The sequence below is a fragment of the Petromyzon marinus genome, chromosome 75 (assembly GCF_048934315.1).
Source record: "Petromyzon marinus isolate PM22_M1 ecotype Great Lakes invasive population chromosome 75, UKy_Petmar_22M1.pri1.0, whole genome shotgun sequence".
Classification (NCBI taxonomy): Eukaryota; Metazoa; Chordata; class Hyperoartia; order Petromyzontiformes; family Petromyzontidae; genus Petromyzon; species Petromyzon marinus.
Genome location: NC_133741.1, coordinates 4,186,796 through 4,207,900, shown reverse-complemented (window position 1 = coordinate 4,207,900; position 21,105 = coordinate 4,186,796). Strand labels below are relative to the sequence as shown.

The 21,105-nt window shown below is 56.3% G+C and overlaps 1 protein-coding gene across 6 annotated transcripts in view; it reads left to right on the top strand.

Annotated features, from left to right (window-relative positions):
• MFN2 (mitofusin 2) overlaps window positions 1-21,105 on the top strand; it is an 85,472-nt gene that overhangs the window by 6,798 nt on the left and 57,569 nt on the right. For all 6 annotated transcript variants that reach the window (XR_012930833.1, XR_012930835.1, XR_012930834.1 and 3 more), the window contains exons 5-9: window positions 3,057-3,181; window positions 16,029-16,137; window positions 17,254-17,361; window positions 19,481-19,552; window positions 20,359-20,440. Coding sequence is in view for 3 of the 6 variants with exons in the window: in XM_076056302.1 (XP_075912417.1) it covers window positions 3,057-3,181; window positions 16,029-16,137; window positions 17,254-17,361; window positions 19,481-19,552; window positions 20,359-20,440 (496 nt within the window). In the remaining 3 variants the exon portion in view is untranslated. The remainder of the gene's footprint in view (window positions 1-3,056; window positions 3,182-16,028; window positions 16,138-17,253; window positions 17,362-19,480; window positions 19,553-20,358; window positions 20,441-21,105) is intronic.

Sequence of the window (21,105 nt, the reverse complement as noted above, 5' to 3'; positions counted from 1 at the left end):
TCTCCACGCATCTCCCCGTGTCTCCGAGTGTCTCCCCCTGTCTCCCCGTGTCTCACCGCGTCTCCCTGTCTCCCCGTGTCTCCCCGTGTCTCACTGTGTCTCCCCGTGTCTCCCCGTGTCTCCCCGTGTCTCTCAATGTCTCCCCGTGTCTCCCCGTGTCTCCCCGTGTCTCCCCGTGTCTCTCTGTCTCCCCGTGTCTCCTCGCGTCTCCGCGCGTCTCCCCCGTGTCTCCCCGTGTCTCCCCGCGTCTCCCCGTGTCTCTCAGTGTCTCCACGTGTCTCCCCGTGTCTCCCTGTCTCCCCGTGTCTCCCCGTGTCTCCCCGTGTCTCCCCCTGTCTCCCGTGTCTCACCGCGTCTCCCTGTCTCCCCGTGTCTCCCCGTGTCTCCCCGTGTCTCCCCGTGTCTCCCCGTGTCTCCCCGTGTCTCTCAATGTCTCACTGTGTCTCCCCGTGTCTCCCCGTGTCTCCCCGTGTCTCTCAATGTCTCCCCGTGTCTCCCCGTGTCTCCCCGTGTCTCCCCGTGTCTCCCCGTGTCTCTCTGTCTCCCCGTGTCTCCTCGCGTCTCCGCGCGTCTCCCCGTGTCTCCCCGTGTCTCCCCGCGTCTCCCCGTGTCTCTCAGTGTCTCCACGTGTCTCCCCGTGTCTCCCTGTCTCCCCGTGTCTCCCCGTGTCTCCCCGTGTCTCCCCCTGTCTCCCCGTGTCTCACCGCGTCTCCCTGTCTCCCCGTGTCTCCCCGTGTCTCCCCGTGTCTCCCCGTGTCTCTCAATGTCTCCCCGTGTCTCCCAGTGTCTCTCTGTCTCCCCGTGTCTCCCCGTGTCTCCCCGTGTCTCCCCGTGTCTCCTCGTGTCTCCCCGTGTCTCCCCGCGTCTCCCCGTGTCTCTCTGTCTCCCCGTGTCTCCCCGTGTCTCCCCGTGTCTCCCCGCGTCTCCCCGTGTCTCTCTGTCTCCCCGTGTCTCCCCGTGTCTCACCGCGTCTCCCTGTCTCCCCGTGTCTCCCCGTGTCTCCCCGTGTCTCTCAATGTCTCCCCGTGTCTCCCAGTGTCTCTCTGTCTCCCCGTGTCTCCCCGTGTCTCCCCGTGTCTCCCCGTGTTTCCTCGTGTCTCCCCGTGTCTCCCCGCGTCTCCCCGTGTCTCTCTGTCTCCCCGTGTCTCCCCGTGTCTCCCCGTGTCTCCCCGTGTCTCCTCGTGTCTCCCCGTGTCTCCCCGCGTCTCCCCGTGTCTCTCTGTCTCCCCGTGTCTCCCCGTGTCTCCCCGTGTCTCCCAGCGTCTCCCCGTGTCTCCCCGTGTCTCTCTGTCTCCCCGTGTCTCCCCGTGTCTCCCAGTGTCTACCCGTGTCTCCCCGTGTCTCCCCGCGTCTCCCCCTGTCTCCACGTGTCTCCCCGTGTCTCCGAGTATCTCCCCGTGTCTCCCCGTGTCTCCACGTGTCTCCCCGAGTCTCCCCGAGTCTCCCCGAGTCTCCCCGTGTCTCCCCGTGTCCCCCCGTGTCTCCCCGTGTCTCCGAGTATCTCCCCGTGTCTCCCCGTGTCTCCCCGTGTCTCTCAGTGTCTCCACGTGTCTCCCTGTGTCTCCCCGTGTCTCCCTGTCTCCCCGTGTCTCCCCGTGTCTCCCCGTGTCTCTCAGTGTCTCCCCGTGTCTCTCAGTGTCTCCACGTGTCTCCCCGTGTCTCCCCGTGTCTCCCCGTGTCTCTCAGTGTCTCCACGTGTCTCCCTGTGTCTCCCCGTGTCTCCCCGTGTCTCCCTGTCTCCCCGTGTCTCCCCGTGTCTCCCCGTGTCTCTCAGTGTCTCCCCGTGTCTCCCCGTGTCTCCCCGTGTCTCACCGTGTCTCCCCGTGTCTCCCCGTGTCTCCCCCTGTCTCCCCGTGTCTCCCCGTGTCTCCCCGTGTCTCTCAATGTCTCCCCGCGTCTCCCCGTGTCTCCCCGTGTCTCCCCGTGTCTCCCCCTGTCTCCCCGTGTCTCCCCGTGTCTCCCCGTGTCTCCCCGTGTCTCCCCGTGTCTCTCTGTCTCCCCGTGTCTCTCAATGTCTCCCCGTGTCTCCCCGTGTCTCCCCGTGTCTCCCCGTGTCTCCCCGTGTCTCCCCTTGTCTCCCCCTGTCTCCCCGCGTCTCCCCGTGTCTCCCCGTGTCTCCCCGCGTCTCCCCGTGTCTCTCTGTCTCCCCCTGTCTCCCCGTGTCTCCCTGTCTCCCCGTGTCTCTCAATGTCTCACCGTGTCTCCCCGTGTCTCCCCGTGTCTCCCCGCGTCTCCCCGCGTCTCCCCCGTGTCTCCCCGTGTCTCTCCGCGTCTCCCCGTGTCTCCCCGTGTCTCCCCGCGTCTCCCCGTGTCTCCCCGTGTCTCCCCGTGTCTCCCCGCGTTTCCCCGTGTCTCACCGCGTCTCACCGCGTCTCCCCGTGTCTCCCCGTGTCTCCCCGTCTCCCCGCGTCTCCCCGTGTCTCCCCGTGTCTCCCCGTGTCTCCCCGTGTCTCCCCGTCTCCTCGCGTCTCCCCGTGTCTCTCAATGTCTCACCGTGTCTCTCAATGTCTCCCCGCGTCTCCCCCTGTCTCCCCGTGTCTCTCAATGTCTCCCCGTGTCTCCCCGCGTCTCCCCGTGTCTCCCCGTGTCTCCCCGTGTCTCCCCGCGTCTCCCTGTCTCCCCGTGTCTCCCCGTGTCTCCCTCTGTCTCCCCGTGTCTCTCAATGTCTCCCCGTGTCTCCCCGTGTCTCCCCGCGTCTCCCCCGTGTCTCCCCGTGTCTCTCCGCGTCTCCCCGTGTCTCCCCGTGTCTCCCCGTGTCTCCCGTGTCTCCCCGTGTCTCTCAATGTCTCCCCGTGTCTCCCCGTGTCTCCCCGTGTCTCCCCCTGTCTCCCCGTGTCTCTCAATGTCTCCCCGTGTCTCCCCGTCTCCCCGCGTCTCCCCGTGTCTCACCGTGTCTCCCCGTGTCTCTCAATGTCTCCCCCGTGTCTCCCCGTGTCTCCCCGCGTCTCCCCGTGTCTCCCCCTGTCTCCCCGTGTCTCCCCGCGTCTCCCCGTGTCTCCCCGTGTCTCTCAATGTCTCCCCCGTGTCTCCCCGTGTCTCCCCGTGCGTGAGTGTAGACGGTGAACCAGCTGGCCCACGCTCTGCACCAGGACGAGCGTCTGGACGCTGGCTCTGAGGTTCGGGTCTTCTGGCCCAAGTCTCGCTGCACACTGCTCCGTGATGACGTCGTCCTGCTGGACAGGTGGAGTGTCCCCCCCCCCCCCCGCACTGTACACGCACTGTACACGCACTGTACACGCACTGTACACGCACTGTACACTCGGCGATCCGGGCATACAGTGCGCAGCGCGCGTACTGTACAAACGCTGCCCACTCAGTCACTCAGTCACTCACTCAGTCAGTCACTCAGTCAGTCACTCAGTCAGTCACTCAGTCACTCACTCAGTCACTCAGTCACTCACTCAGTCAGTCACTCAGTCAGTCACTCAGTCACTCACTCAGTCAGTCACTCACTCAGTCACTCACTCAGTCACTCAGTCAGTCACTCAGTCACTCACTCAGTCACTCACTCAGTCACTCACTCAGTCAGTCACTCAGTCACTCACTCAGTCACTCACTCAGTCACTCACTCAGTCACTCAGTCAGTCACTCAGTCACTCACTCAGTCAGTCACTCACTCAGTCACTCAGTCACTCACTCAGTTACTCACTCAGTCACTCACTCAGTCACTCACTCAGTCACTCACTCACTCAGTCACTCACTCAGTCACTCAGTCACTCAGTCACTCACTCACCCACTCACTCAGTCACTCACTCACTCACTCAGTCACTCACTCAGTCACTCAGTCAGTCACTCAGTCACTCAGTCAGTCACTCACTCAGTCAGTCACTCAGTCAGTCACTCAGTCACTCACTCAGTCACTCAGTCACTCACTCAGTCAGTCACTCAGTCAGTCACTCAGTCACTCACTCAGTCAGTCACTCACTCAGTCACTCACTCAGTCACTCAGTCAGTCACTCAGTCACTCACTCAGTCACTCACTCAGTCACTCACTCAGTCACTCACTCAGTCACTCACTCAGTCACTCAGTCAGTCACTCAGTCACTCACTCAGTCAGTCACTCACTCAGTCACTCAGTCACTCACTCAGTTACTCACTCAGTCACTCACTCAGTCACTCACTCAGTCACTCACTCACTCAGTCACTCACTCAGTCACTCAGTCACTCAGTCACTCACTCACCCACTCACTCAGTCACTCACTCACTCACTCAGTCACTCACTCAGTCACTCAGTCAGTCACTCAGTCACTCACTCAGTCACTCACTCAGTCACTCACTCAGTCAGTCACTCAGTCACTCACTCAGTCACTCACTCAGTCACTCACTCAGTCACTCAGTCAGTCACTCAGTCACTCACTCAGTCAGTCACTCACTCAGTCACTCAGTCACTCACTCAGTCAGTCACTCAGTCACTCACTCAGTCACTCAGTCACTCAGTCACTCACTCACCCACTCACTCAGTCACTCACTCACTCACTCAGTCACTCACTCAGTCACTCACTCAGTCACTCACTCAGTCACTCACTCACTCAGTTACTCACTCAGTCACTCACTCACTCAGTCACTCACTCACTCACTCAGTCACTCACTCAGTCACTCACTCACTCAGTCAGTCACTCACTCACTCAGTCACTCAGTCACTCACTCACTCAGTCACTCAGTCACTCACTCACTCACTCAGTCACTCACTCAGTCACTCACTCACTCAGTCACTCACTCAGTCACTCAGTCACTCAGTCACTCACTCAGTCACTCACTCAGTCACTCACTCAGTCACTCAATCACTCAGTCACTCACTCAGTCACTCACTCAGTTACTCACTCAGTCACTCACTCACTCAGTCACTCACTCACTCACTCAGTCACTCACTCAGTCACTCACTCAGTCACTCAGTCACTCACTCAGTCACTCACTCAGTCACTCACTCAGTCACTCACTCACTCAGTCACTCAGTCACTCACTCAGTCACTCACTCAGTCACTCACTCAGTCACTCACTCAGTCACTCAGTCACTCACTCAGTCACTCACTCAGTTACTCACTCAGTCACTCACTCAGTCACTCACTCAGTCACTCACTCAGTCAGTCAGTCACTCAGTCACTCACTCAGTCACTCACTCACTCACTCAGTCACTCACTCAGTCAGTCACTCAGTCACTCACTCAGTCACTCAGTCACTCACTCAGTCACTCACTCAGTCACTCACTCACGCAGTCACTCACCACTCACTCAGTCACTCACTCAGTCAGTCAGTCGCTCACTCAGTCACTCACTCAGTCACTCACTCAGTCACTCACCACTCACTCACTCACTCAGTCACTCACTCAGTCACTCAGTCACTCACTCAGTCACTCAGTCACTCACTCACTCACTCAGTCACTCACCACTCACTCACTCACTCAGTCACTCACTCAGTCACTCACTCAGTCACTCACTCAGTCACTCAGTCACTCACTCACTCACTCAGTCACTCAGTCACTCACTCACCACTCACTCAGTCACTCACTCAGTCACTCACTCACTCAGTCACTCACTCAGTCACTCACTCAGTCACTCACTCAGTCAGTCACTCAGTCACTCACTCAGTCACTCACTCAGTCAGTCACTCAGTCAGTCACTCAGTCACTCACTCACTCACTCAGTCACTCACTCAGTCAGTCACTCAGTCACTCACTCAGTCAGTCACTCAGTCAGTCACTCAGCACTCACTCACTCTCTCAGTCACTCACTCAGTCAGTCACTCAGTCACTCACTCAGTCAGTCACTCAGTCAGCACTCAGTCACTCACTCACTCAGTCACTCACTCACTCACTCAGTCACTCACTCAGTCACTCACTCAGTCACTCAGTCACTCACTCAGTCACTCACTCAGTCACTCACTCACTCACTCAGTCACTCACTCAGTCACTCACTCAGTCAGTCACTCAGTCAGTCACTCAGTCACTCACTCACTCACTCAGTCACTCACTCACTCACTCAGTCACTCACTCAGTCACTCAGTCATTCACTCAGTCACTCAGTCACTCACTCAGTCACTCAGTCAGTCACTCAGTCACTCACTCAGTCACTCACTCAGTCACTCACTCAGTCAGTCACTCAGTCACTCACTCAGTCACTATCAGTCACTCACTCAGTCACTCAGTCAGTCACTCAGTCACTCACTCAGTCACTCACTCACTCAGTCACTCAGTCACTCACTCAGTTACTCACTCAGTCACTCACTCACTCACTCAGTCACTCACTCACTCAGTCACTCACTCAGTCACTCTCAGTCACTCAGTCACTCACTCACCCACTCAGTCACCTCAGTCACTCACTCAGTCACTCAGTCAGTCACTCAGTCACTCAGTCAGCACTCACTCAGTCAGTCACTCAGTCAGTCACTCAGTCACTCACTCAGTCACTCAGTCACTCACTCAGTCAGTCACTCAGTCAGTCACTCAGTCACTCACTCATCAGTCACTCACTCAGTCACTCACTCAGTCACTCAGTCACTCACTCAGTCACTCACTCAGTCACTCACTCAGTCAGTCACTCAGTCACTCACTCAGTCACTCACTCAGTCACTCAGTCAGTCACTCAGTCACTCACTCAGTCAGTCACTCACTCAGTCACTCAGTCACTCACTCAGTTACTCACTCAGTCACTCACTCAGTCACTCACTCAGTCACTCACTCACTCAGTCACTCACTCAGTCACTCAGTCACTCACTCAGTCACTCACTCAGTCACTCACTCACTCACTCAGTCACTCACTCAGTCACTCAGTCCAGTCACTCAGTCACTCACTCAGTCACTCACTCAGTCACTCACTCAGTCAGTCACTCAGTCACTCACTCAGTCACTCACTCAGTCACTCAGTCAGTCACTCAGTCACTCACTCAGTCAGTCACTCACTCAGTCACTCCATCAGTCACTCACTCAGTCAGTCACTCAGTCACTCACTCAGTCACTCAGTCACTCAGTCACCACTCACTCAGTCACTCACTCTCACTCAGTCACTCACTCAGTCACTCACTCAGTCACTAAGTCACTCACTCACTCGTCACTCAGTCACTCACTCACTCAGTCACTCACTCACTCACTCAGTCACTCACTCAGTCACTCACTCAGTCAGTCACTACTCAGTCACTCACTCACTCACTCAGTCACTCAGTCACTCACTCACTCACTCAGTCACTCACTCAGTCACTCACTCACTCAGTCACTCACTCAGTCACTCAGTCACTCAGTCACTCACTCAGTCACTCACTCAGTCACTCAAGTCACTCACTCACTCAGTCACTCACTCAGTCACTCACTCAGTCACTCACTCAGTCAGTCACTCACTCAGTCACTCACTCACTCACTCAGTCACTCACTCAGTCACTCACTCAGTCACTCAGTCACTCACTCAGTCACTCACTCAGTCACTCACTCAGTCACTCACTCACTCAGTCACTCAGTCACTCACTCAGTCACTCACTCAGTCACTCACTCAGTCACTCAGTCACTCACTCAGTCACTCACTCAGTTACTCACTCAGTCACTCACTCAGTCACTCACTCAGTCACTCACTCAGTCAGTCAGTCACTCAGTCACTCACTCAGTCACTCACTCACTCACTCAGTCACTCACTCAGTCAGTCACTCAGTCACTCACTCAGTCACTCAGTCACTCACTCAGTCACTCACTCAGTCACTCACTCACGCAGTCACTCACCACTCACTCAGTCACTCACTCAGTCAGTCAGTCGCTCACTCAGTCACTCACTCAGTCACTCACTCAGTCACCTCACCACTCACTCACTCACTCAGTCACTTCACTCACTCAGTCACTCACCACTCACTCACTCACTCAGTCACTCACTCAGTCAGTCAGTCACTCACTCAGTCACTCAGTCACTCACTCAGTCACTCAGTCACTCACTCACTCAGTCACTCACCACTCACTCACTCAGTCACTCACTCAGTCACTCACTCAGTCACTCACTCAGTCACTCAGTCACTCACTCACTCACTCAGTCACTCAGTCACTCACTCAGTCACTCACTCAGTCACTCAGTCACTCACTCAGTCACTCAGTCACTCAGTCACTCACTCACCCACTCACTCAGTCACTCACTCACTCACTCAGTCACTCACTCAGTCACTCACTCAGTCACTCACTCAGTCACTCACTCACTCAGTTACTCACTCAGTCACTCACTCACTCAGTCACTCACTCACTCACTCAGTCACTCACTCAGTCACTCACTCACTCAGTCAGTCACTCACTCACTCAGTCACTCAGTCACTCACTCACTCAGTCACTCAGTCACTCACTCACTCACTCAGTCACTCACTCAGTCACTCACTCACTCACTCAGTCACTCACTCAGTCACTCAGTCACTCAGTCACTCACTCAGTCACTCACTCAGTCACTCACTCAGTCACTCAATCACTCAGTCACTCACTCAGTCACTCAGTCACTCACTCAGTCACTCACTCAGTCACTCAGTCACTCACTCAGTCACTCAGTCACTCAGTCACTCACTCACCCACTCACTCAGTCACTCACTCACTAACTCAGTCACTCACTCAGTCACTCACTCAGTCACTCACTCAGTCACTCACTCACTCAGTTACTCACTCAGTCACTCACTCACTCAGTCACTCACTCACTCACTAACTCACTCACTCAGTCACTCAGTCACTCACTCAGTCACTCACTCAGTCACTCAGTCACTCACTCAGTCACTCAGTCACTCAGTCACTCACTCACCCACTCACTCAGTCACTCACTCACTAACTCAGTCACTCACTCAGTCACTCACTCAGTCACTCACTCAGTCACTCACTCACTCAGTTACTCACTCAGTCACTCACTCACTCAGTCACTCACTCACTCACTCAGTCACTCACTCAGTCACTCACTCACTCAGTCAGTCACTCACTCACTCAGTCACTCAGTCACTCACTCACTCAGTCACTCAGTCACTCACTCACTCACTCAGTCACTCACTCAGTCACTCACTCACTCACTCAGTCACTCACTCAGTCACTCAGTCACTCAGTCACTCACTCAGTCACTCACTCAGTCACTCACTCAGTCACTCAATCACTCAGTCACTCACTCAGTCACTCACTCAGTTACTCACTCAGTCACTCACTCACTCAGTCACTCACTCACTCACTCAGTCACTCACTCAGTCACTCACTCAGTCACTCAGTCACTCACTCAGTCACTCACTCAGTCACTCACTCAGTCACTCACTCACTCAGTCACTCAGTCACTCACTCAGTCACTCACTCAGTCACTCACTCAGTCACTCAGTCACTCACTCAGTCACTCACTCAGTTACTCACTCAGTCACTCACTCAGTCACTCACTCAGTCACTCAGTCACTCACTCAGTCACTCACTCAGTCACTCACTCAGTCACTCACTCACTCACTCAGTCACTCACTCAGTCAGTCACTCAGTCACTCACTCAGTCACTCAGTCACTCACTCAGTCACTCACTCAGTCACTCAGTCACTCACCACTCACTCACTCACTCAGTCACTCACTCAGTCAGTCAGTCACTCACTCAGTCACTCAGTCACTCACTCAGTCACTCAGTCACTCACTCACTCACTCAGTCACTCACCACTCACTCACTCACTCAGTCACTCACTCAGTCACTCACTCAGTCACTCACTCAGTCACTCAGTCACTCACTCACTCACTCAGTCACTCAGTCACTCACTCACCACTCACTCAGTCACTCACTCAGTCACTCACTCACTCAGTCACTCACTCAGTCACTCACTCAGTCACTCACTCAGTCAGTCACTCAGTCACTCACTCAGTCACTCACTCAGTCAGTCACTCAGTCAGTCACTCAGTCACTCACTCACTCACTCAGTCACTCACTCAGTCAGTCACTCAGTCACTCACTCAGTCAGTCACTCAGTCAGTCACTCAGCACTCACTCACTCTCTCAGTCACTCACTCAGTCAGTCACTCAGTCACTCACTCAGTCAGTCACTCAGTCAGTCACTCAGTCACTCACTCACTCAGTCACTCACTCACTCACTCAGTCACTCACTCAGTCACTCAGTCACTCACTCAGTCACTCAGTCACTCACTCAGTCACTCACTCAGTCACTCACTCACTCACTCAGTCACTCACTCAGTCACTCACTCAGTCAGTCACTCAGTCAGTCACTCAGTCACTCACTCACTCACTCAGTCACTCACTCACTCACTCAGTCACTCACTCAGTCACTCAGTCATTCACTCAGTCACTCAGTCACTCACTCAGTCACTCAGTCAGTCACTCAGTCACTCACTCAGCTCAGTCACTCACTCAGTCACTCACTCAGTCAGTCACTCAGTCACTCACTCAGTCACTCACTCAGTCACTCACTCAGTCACTCAGTCAGTCACTCAGTCACTCACTCAGTCAGTCACTCACTCAGTCACTCAGTCACTCACTCAGTTACTCACTCAGTCACTCACTCAGTCACTCACTCAGTCACTCACTCACTCAGTCACTCACTCAGTCACTCAGTCACTCAGTCACTCACTCACCCACTCACTCAGTCACTCACTCACTCACTCAGTCACTCACTCAGTCACTCAGTCAGTCACTCAGTCACTCAGTCAGTCACTCACTCAGTCAGTCACTCAGTCAGTCACTCAGTCACTCACTCAGTCACTCAGTCACTCACTCAGTCAGTCACTCAGTCAGTCACTCAGTCACTCACTCAGTCAGTCACTCACTCAGTCACTCACTCAGTCACTCAGTCAGTCACTCAGTCACTCACTCAGTCACTCACTCAGTCACTCACTCAGTCAGTCACTCAGTCACTCACTCAGTCACTCACTCAGTCACTCACTCAGTCACTCAGTCAGTCACTCAGTCACTCACTCAGTCAGTCACTCACTCAGTCACTCAGTCACTCACTCAGTTACTCACTCAGTCACTCACTCAGTCACTCACTCAGTCACTCACTCACTCAGTCACTCACTCAGTCACTCAGTCACTCAGTCACTCACTCACCCACTCACTCAGTCACTCACTCACTCACTCAGTCACTCACTCAGTCACTCAGTCAGTCACTCAGTCACTCACTCAGTCACTCACTCAGTCACTCACTCAGTCAGTCACTCAGTCACTCACTCAGTCACTCATCACTCACTCAGTCACTCAGTCAGTCACTCAGTCACTCACTCAGTCAGTCACTCACTCAGTCACTCAGTCACTCACTCAGTCAGTCACTCAGTCACTCACTCAGTCACTCAGTCACTCAGTCACTCACTCACCCACTCACTCAGTCACTCACTCACTCACTCAGTCACTCACTCAGTCACTCACTCAGTCACTCACTCAGTCACTCACTCACTCAGTTACTCACTCAGTCACTCACTCACTCAGTCACTCACTCACTCACTCAGTCACTCACTCAGTCACTCACTCACTCAGTCAGTCACTCACTCACTCAGTCACTCAGTCACTCACTCACTCAGTCACTCAGTCACTCACTCACTCACTCAGTCACTCACTCAGTCACTCACTCACTCAGTCACTCACTCAGTCACTCAGTCACTCAGTCACTCACTCAGTCACTCACTCAGTCACTCACTCAGTCACTCAATCACTCAGTCACTCACTCAGTCACTCACTCAGTTACTCACTCAGTCACTCACTCACTCAGTCACTCACTCACTCACTCAGTCACTCACTCAGTCACTCACTCAGTCACTCAGTCACTCACTCAGTCACTCACTCAGTCACTCACTCAGTCACTCAGTCACTCACTCAGTCACTCACTCAGTCACTCACTCAGTCACTCACTCACTCAGTCACTCAGTCACTCACTCAGTCACTCACTCAGTCACTCACTCAGTCACTCACTCAGTCACTCAGTCACTCACTCAGTCACTCACTCAGTTACTCACTCAGTCACTCACTCAGTCACTCACTCAGTCACTCACTCAGTCAGTCAGTCACTCAGTCACTCACTCAGTCACTCACTCACTCACTCAGTCACTCACTCAGTCAGTCACTCAGTCACTCACTCAGTCACTCAGTCACTCACTCAGTCACTCACTCAGTCACTCACTCACGCAGTCACTCACCACTCACTCAGTCACTCACTCAGTCAGTCAGTCGCTCACTCAGTCACTCACTCAGTCACTCACTCAGTCACTCACCACTCACTCACTCACTCAGTCACTCACTCAGTCAGTCAGTCACTCACTCAGTCACTCAGTCACTCACTCAGTCACTCAGTCACTCACTCACTCACTCAGTCACTCACCACTCACTCACTCACTCAGTCACTCACTCAGTCACTCACTCAGTCACTCACTCAGTCACTCAGTCACTCACTCACTCACTCAGTCACTCAGTCACTCACTCACCACTCACTCAGTCACTCACTCAGTCACTCACTCACTCAGTCACTCACTCAGTCACTCACTCAGTCACTCACTCAGTCAGTCACTCAGTCACTCACTCAGTCACTCACTCAGTCAGTCACTCAGTCAGTCACTCAGTCACTCACTCACTCACTCAGTCACTCACTCAGTCAGTCACTCAGTCACTCACTCAGTCAGTCACTCAGTCAGTCACTCAGCACTCACTCACTCTCTCAGTCACTCACTCAGTCAGTCACTCAGTCACTCACTCAGTCAGTCACTCAGTCAGTCACTCAGTCACTCACTCACTCAGTCACTCACTCACTCACTCACTCAGTCACTCACTCAGTCACTCAGTCACTCACTCAGTCACTCAGTCACTCACTCAGTCACTCACTCAGTCACTCACTCACTCACTCAGTCACTCACTCAGTCACTCACTCAGTCAGTCACTCAGTCAGTCACTCAGTCACTCACTCACTCACTCAGTCACTCACTCACTCACTCAGTCACTCACTCAGTCACTCAGTCATTCACTCAGTCACTCAGTCACTCACTCAGTCACTCACTCAGTCACTCACTCACTCACTCAGTCACTCACTCAGTCACTCACTCAGTCACTCACTCACTCAGTCACTCACTCACTCACTCAGTCACTCACTCAGTCACTCACTCACTCACTCAGTCACTCACTCAGTCACTCACTCACTCAGTCACTCACTCACTCACTCACCACTCACTCACCACTCACTCACCACTCACTCACTCAGTCACTCACCCACTCAGTCACTCACTCAGTCACTCACTCACTCACTCACCCACCCACTCACCCACCCACTCACTCACCCACCCACCCACCCCCACTCACCCACCCACCCACCCACTCACCCACCCACCCACCCACTCACCCACCCACCCACCCACTCACCCACCCACCCACCCACTCACTCACTCACCCACCCACCCACCCACTCACCCACCCACCCACTCACCCACCCACTCACCCCACCCACCCACTCACCCACCCACCCACTCACCCACCCACTCACTCACTCACCCACCCACTCACTCACTCACCCACCCACCCACTCACTCACTCACCCACCCACCCACCCACTCACTCACCCACTCACTCACCCACTCACCCACCCACTCACCCACCCACTCACTCACCCACCCACCCACTCACCCACCCACCCACCCACCCACTCACCCACCCACCCACCCACTCACTCACTCACTCACCCACTCACCCACTCACTCACTCACCCACCCACTCACCCACTCACCCACTCACCCACCCACCCACTCACTCACTCACTCACCCACTCACCCACTCACTCACTCACCCACCCTCACTCACCATCTCACCCACCCACCCACTCACTCAACCACTCACCACACACACACTTACCCACTCACTCCCTCACCCACTCACTCACCCACCCACCCTCCCACTCACTCACCCACTCACTCACCCACTCACCCACTCACTCACCCACCCACTCACTCACTCACTCACCCACCCACCCACCCACTCACCCACCCACCCACCCACCCACTCACCCACCCACCCACTCACCCACCCACCCACCCACCCACTCCCCACCCACCCACTCACCCACCCACCCACCCACTCACCCACTCACCCACCCACTCACCCACTCACTCACTCACTCACCCACCCACTCACTCACTCACTCACCCACCCACTCACCCACCCACTCACCCACTCACCCACCCACTCACCCACCCACTCACTCACTCAGTCACTCACTCACTCACTCAGTCACTCACTCACTCACTCAGTCACTCACTCAGTCACTCACTCAGTCACTCACTCACTCACTCAGTCACTCACTCAGTCACTCACTCACTCACTCAGTCACTCACTCAGTCACTCACTCACTCAGTCACTCACTCACTCACCACCACTCACTCACCACTCACTCACTCAGTCACTCACCCACTCAGTCACTCACTCAGTCACTCACTCACTCACTCACCCACCCACTCACTCACCCACCCACTCACTCACCCACCCCACCCACCAACACACCCACCCACCCACTCACTCACCCACCCACCCACCCACTCACTCACCCACCCACTCACCCACCCACTTCACCCACCCACACTCACCCACCCACCCACTCACACCCACCCACTCACTCACTCACCCACCCACTCACTCACTCACCCACCCACCCACTCACTCACCCACCCACCCACCCACTCACTCACTCACTCACTCACTCCACCACCACCACACCACTCACCCACCCACCCACCCACCCACCCACCCACCCACCCACCCACCCACTCACCCACCCACCCACCCACTCACTCACTCACTCACCCACTCACCCACTCACTCACTCACCCACCCACTCACCCACTCACCCACTCACCCACCCACCCACTCACTCACTCACTCACCCACTCACCCACTCACTCACTCACCCACCCACTCACCCACTCACCCACCCACCCACTCACTCAACCACTCACCACACACACACTTACCCACTCACTCCCCTCACCCACTCACTCACCCACCCACCCTCCCACTCACTCACCCACTCACTCACCCACTCACCCACTCACTCACCCACCCACTCACTCACTCACTCACCCACCCACCCACCCACTCACCCACCCACCCACCCACCCACTCACCCACCCACCCACTCACCCACCCACCCACCCACTCACCCACTCACCCACCCACTCACCCACTCACTCACTCACTCACCCACCCACTCACTCACTCACTCACCCACCCACCCACTCACCCACTCACCCACCCACTCACCCACTCACCCACCCACTCACTCACTCAGTCACTCACTCACTCACTCAGTCACTCACTCACTCACTCAGTCACTCACTCAGTCACTCACTCAGTCACTCACTCACTCAGTCACTCACTCACTCACTCAGTCACTCACTCAGTCACTCACTCACTCACTCAGTCACTCACTCAGTCACTCACTCACTCACACTCACTCACCACTCACTCACCACTCACTCACTCAGTCACTCACCCACTCAGTCACTCACTCAGTCACTCACTCACTCACTCACCCACCCACTCACTCACCCACCCACTCACTCACCCACCCACCCACCAACACACCCACCCACCCACTCACTCACTCACCCACCCACCCACCCACTCACCCACCCACCCACTCACCCACCCACTCACCCACCCACCCACTCACCCACCCACCCACTCACCCACCCACTCACTCACTCACCCACCCACTCACTCACTCACCCACCCACCCACTCACTCACTCACCCACCCACCCACCCACTCACTCACCCACTCACTCACCCACTCACCCACCCACTCACCCACCCACTCACTCACCCACCCACCCACTCACCCACCCACCCACCCACTCACCCACCCACCCACCCACTCACTCACCCACCCACTCACTCACCCACTCACTCACTCACCCACCCACTCACCCACTCACCCACTCACCCACCCACCCACTCACTCACTCACTCACCCACTCACCCACTCACTCACTCACCCACCCACTCACCCACCCACCCACTCACCCACTCACTCACCCACTCACTCACCCACCCACCCACCCACTCACCCACCCACTCACCCACCCACCCCTGTCTCACCCCGTAGCCCCGGTATCGACGTGACGGACGAACTAGACAGTTGGATCGACCGCTTCTGCCTGGATGCCGATGTCTTCGTGCTCGTCGCGAATGCAGAGTCCACCCTCATGCAGACGGTGAGCAACTCCTCACCCCACGCACGCTCACCCACACACACGCTCACCCACACGCTCACTCACACACACGCTCACACACACACACGCTCACCCACACGCTCACACGCTCACACACACACACGCTCACCCACACACACGCTCACCCACGTACACGCACACTCACACACGCACGATCACTCAACCACCACTCACTCACCCAGTCACTCACTCAACCACTCACCCACCCACCCACTCACCCACCCACTCACCCACTCACCCACCCACCCACCCACCTATTCACCCACCCACTCACCCACCCACCCACTCACCCAGCCACTCACTCACCCACTCACTCACTCACCCACTCACCCACCCACCCACTCACCCACTCACCCACTCACCCACTCACTCACCCACCCACCCACCCACTCACCCACTCACCCACCCACCCACTCACCCACTCACTCACCCACTCACCCACCCACCCACTCACCCACTCACCCACCCACTCACCCACCCACCCACTCACCCACTCACTCACCCACCCACCCACCCACTCACCCACCCACCCACCCACTCACCCACTCACCCACCCACCCACTCACCCACTCACCCACTCACTCACCCACTCACCCACCCACCCACTCACCCACTCACCCACCCACTCACCCACCCACCCACTCACCCACTCACTCACCCACCCACCCACCCACTCACCCACTCACTCACCCACTCACCAACTCACTCACTCACCCACCCACCCACTCACTCACCCACTCACTCACCCACCCACTCACTCACCCACCCACCCACCCACTCACTCACCCACCCACCCACCCACTCACTCACACACTCACTCACTCACTCACCCACCCACTCACCCACCCACCCACTCACCCACTCACTCACCCACCCACCCACCCACTCACCCACTCACCCACCCACCCACCCACTCACCCACCCACCCACTCACCCACTCACCCACTCACTCACCCACTCACCCACCCACCCACTCACCCACCCACTCACCCACCCACTCACTCACCCACCCACTCACTCACCCACTCACCCACCCACTCACTCACCCACTCACCAACTCTCTCTCTCCCTCCCCGCTCACCGCCGGTGGCTGAGCAGGAGAAACACTTCTTCCACAAGGTGAGCGAGCGCCTCTCTCGGCCCAACATCTTCATTCTGAACAACCGCTGGGACGCGTCCGCCTCAGAGCCGGACTACATGGAGGAGGTGAGCTCCTCACTCACCACTCACCACTCACCACCCACTCACCACTCACTCACCACTCACTCACTCACTCACCACTCACTCACTCACTCACTCACTCACCACTCACCACTCACTCACCACTCACCCTCTCACTCACCCACTCACCACTCACTCACTCACTCACCACTCACTCACTCACTCACCTGCACCTCACTCACTCACTCACCACTCACTCACCACTCACTCACTCACCACTCACTCACCTGCACCTCACTCACCACTCACTCACCACTCACTCACCACTCACCACTCACTCACCACTCACTCACCACTCACTCACTCCTCACCCACTCACTCACCACTCACTCACCCACTCACCCACTCACTCCTCACTCACCACTCACTCACCCTCTCACTCACCACTCACCCACCACTCACTCCTCACCTGCACCTCACCTGCACCTCACTCACCACTCACTCACTCACCCACTCACCTCACTCACTCCTCACTCACTCACTCCTCACTGACTCACTCACTCACTCCTCACTCACCACTCACTCACCCACTCACCACTCACTCACCCACTCACCCTCTCACTCACCACTCACTCACCACTCACTCCTCACTCACTCACTCACTTCTCACTCACTCCTCACTCACCACTCACCCTCTCACTCACTCCTCACCTGCACCTCACCTGCACCTCACTCACCACTCACTCACTCACCACTCACTCACTCACCCAACCACTCACTCACCCACTCACTCACTCACTCCTCACTCACCACTCACCCTCTCACTCACCACTCACTCACCCACTCACACTCTCACTCACTCACTCACCACTCACTCACCCACTCACCCTCTCACTCACCACTCACTCACCACTCACCACTCACTCACCACTCACTCACTCACTCACCACTCACTCACCACTCACCCTCTCACTCACCACTCACCTTCACCTCACCTGCACCTCACTCACCACTCACCCTCTCACTCACCACTCACCTGCACCTCACCTGCACCTCACTCACCACTCACTCACTCACCCACTCACTCACCTGCACCTCACTCACCACTCACTCATCACTCACTCACTCACTCCTCACTCACTCACTCACTCCTCACTCACTCACTCATCACTCACTCATCACTCACTCCTCACTCACTCACTCACTCCTCACTCATCACTCACTCCTCACTCACTCACTCACTCCTCACTCATCACTCACTCCTCACTCACTCATCACTCACTCATCACTCACTCCTCACTCACTCACTCACTCCTCACTCACTCACTCACTCCCTACTCACTCCTCACTCACTCACTCCTCACTCACTCACTCACTCACTCCTCACTCACTACTCACTCCTCACTCACTACTCACTCCTCACTCACTCACTCACTCCTCACTCACCACTCACTCACTCACTCCTCACTCACTCACTCACCCACTCACTCACCCACACACTCACTCCTCACTCACTCACTCACTCCTCACTCACTCACTCACTCCTCACCCTCTCCTCACTCACTCACTCACTCACTCCTCACCCTCTCCTCACCCTCTCCTGGGCCTCCCCCAGGTCGACTCAGCCTCAACTGAGTAGCTGGTGTAGTGGTGGTGTAGTGATGGTGTTGTAGTGGTGGTGGTGTAGTGGTGGTGTAGTGGTGTAGTGGTGGTGTAGTGGTGGTGGTGTTGTGGTGTAGTGGTGGTGTTGTGGTGGTGTAGTGTTGGTGGTGGTGGTGTAGTGGTGGTGTAGTGGTGGTGTAGTGGTGGTTGTGTAGTGGTGGTAGTTGTGGTGTAGTGGTGGTGGTGGTGTAGTGGTGGTGGTGTAGTGGTGGTGGTGGTGTAGTGGTGGTGGTGTAGTGGTGGTGGTGGTGTAGTGGTGGTGGTGGTGGAGTGGTGCTGGTGGCCACCCCCTCTGTGTGTAGCCACAGTGCCAGTAGCCTTCATAGGCGCTGCTACTCGCTACTGACAGCACTTGCCCCTACAACCTGCTAGAGGCTACACGGGGGATCTTTGTCTGTGTGTAGGTGCTACTGACAGCACTTGCCCCTACAGCCCGCTAGAGGCTACCTGGGGGACCTTTGTCTGTAGCTGTATATCATCACCCCCCCCCCCACCTCCCCAGGTGCGAAGGCAGCACTGGGAGCGATGTGCCGGGTTCCTGGTGGACGAGTTGGCGGTGATCGACCGCTCACAGGTGGTGGACTCAGCCACTCACTCACTCACTCAACCACTCACTCAGCCACTCACTCACTCAGCCACTCACTCACTCACCACTCACCCACTCACTCACCCACTCACCCACTCACTCACTCACCCACTCACCCACTCACTCACTCACCCACTCACCCACTCACCCACCCACTCACTCACCCACTCACTCACCCACCCACCCACCCACTCACCCACCCACTCACTCACCCACTCACTCACTCACCCCCTCACTCACTCACCCACCCACTCACTTATCCACCCACTCACTCACCCACCCACCCACTCACTCACCCACTCACTCACCCACTCACTCACCCACTCACTCACCCACTCACTCACTCACCCACTCACTCACCACTCACCCACTCACTCACCCACTCACTCACCCACTCACTCACTCACCCACCCACCCACTCACCCACTCACTCACTCACCCACTCACCCACTCACCCACCCACTCACTCACCCACTCACTCACCCACCCACCCACCCACTCACCCACCCACTCACTCACCCACTCACTCACTCACCCCCTCACTCACTCACCCACCCACTCACTTATCCACCCACTCACTCACCCACCCACCCACTCACTCACCCACTCACTCACCCACTCACTCACCCACTCACTCACTCACCCACTCACTCACTCACCACTCACCCACTCACTCACCCACTCACTCACCCACTCACTCACTCACCCACCCACCCACTCACCCACCCACCCACCCACTCACTCACCCACTCACCCACCCCCTGACCCCCTGACCCCTGACCCCTGACCCCCAGGTGGATGACCGGGTCTTCTTCGTCTCCGCCAAGGAAGTTCTCAACGCTCGCATCCAGCGGGCTCAGGGCATGCCAGAGGCTGGTGAGACGCATGGGGGCGTGGCCCGGGGTGAGAGGCGTGGCCTGGGTGGGAGGCGTGGCCAGGTTGGGGGGGCGGGGCCAGGGTGGGAGGCGGGGCCAGGGTGAGGGCGGGGGTGTGGTAGGGATAGAATGGGGCGGGGGAGTGGGGAGGTGTGTGTGTGTGTGTGTCTGTGTGTGTGTCTGTGTGTGTGTGTGTGTGTCTGTGTGTGTGTGTGTCTGTGTGTGTGTGTCTGTGTGTGTGTCTGTGTGTGTGTGTGTGTCTGTCTGTGTGTGTCTGTGTGTGTGTCTGTGTGTGTGTCTGTGTGTGTGTGTCTGTGTGTGTGTGTCTGTGTGTGTCTGTGTGTGTGTCTGTGTGTCTGTGTGTGTGTCTGTGTGTGTGTCTGTGTGTGTCTGTGTGTGTGTGTCTCTGTGTGTGTGTGTGTGTCTGTGTGTGTGTGTGTCTGTGTGTCTGTGTGTGTCTGTGTGTGTGTCTGTGTGTCTGTGTGTGTCTGTGTGTGTGTCTGTGTGTCTGTGTGTGTGTGTGTGTCTGTGTGTGTGTCTGTGTGTGTGTGTCTGTGTGTGTCTGTGTGTGTGTCTGTGTGTCTGTGTGTCTGTGTGTGTGTGTGTCTGTGTGTGTGTCTGTGTGTGTCTGTGTGTGTGTGTCTGTGTGTGTGTGTATCTGTGTGT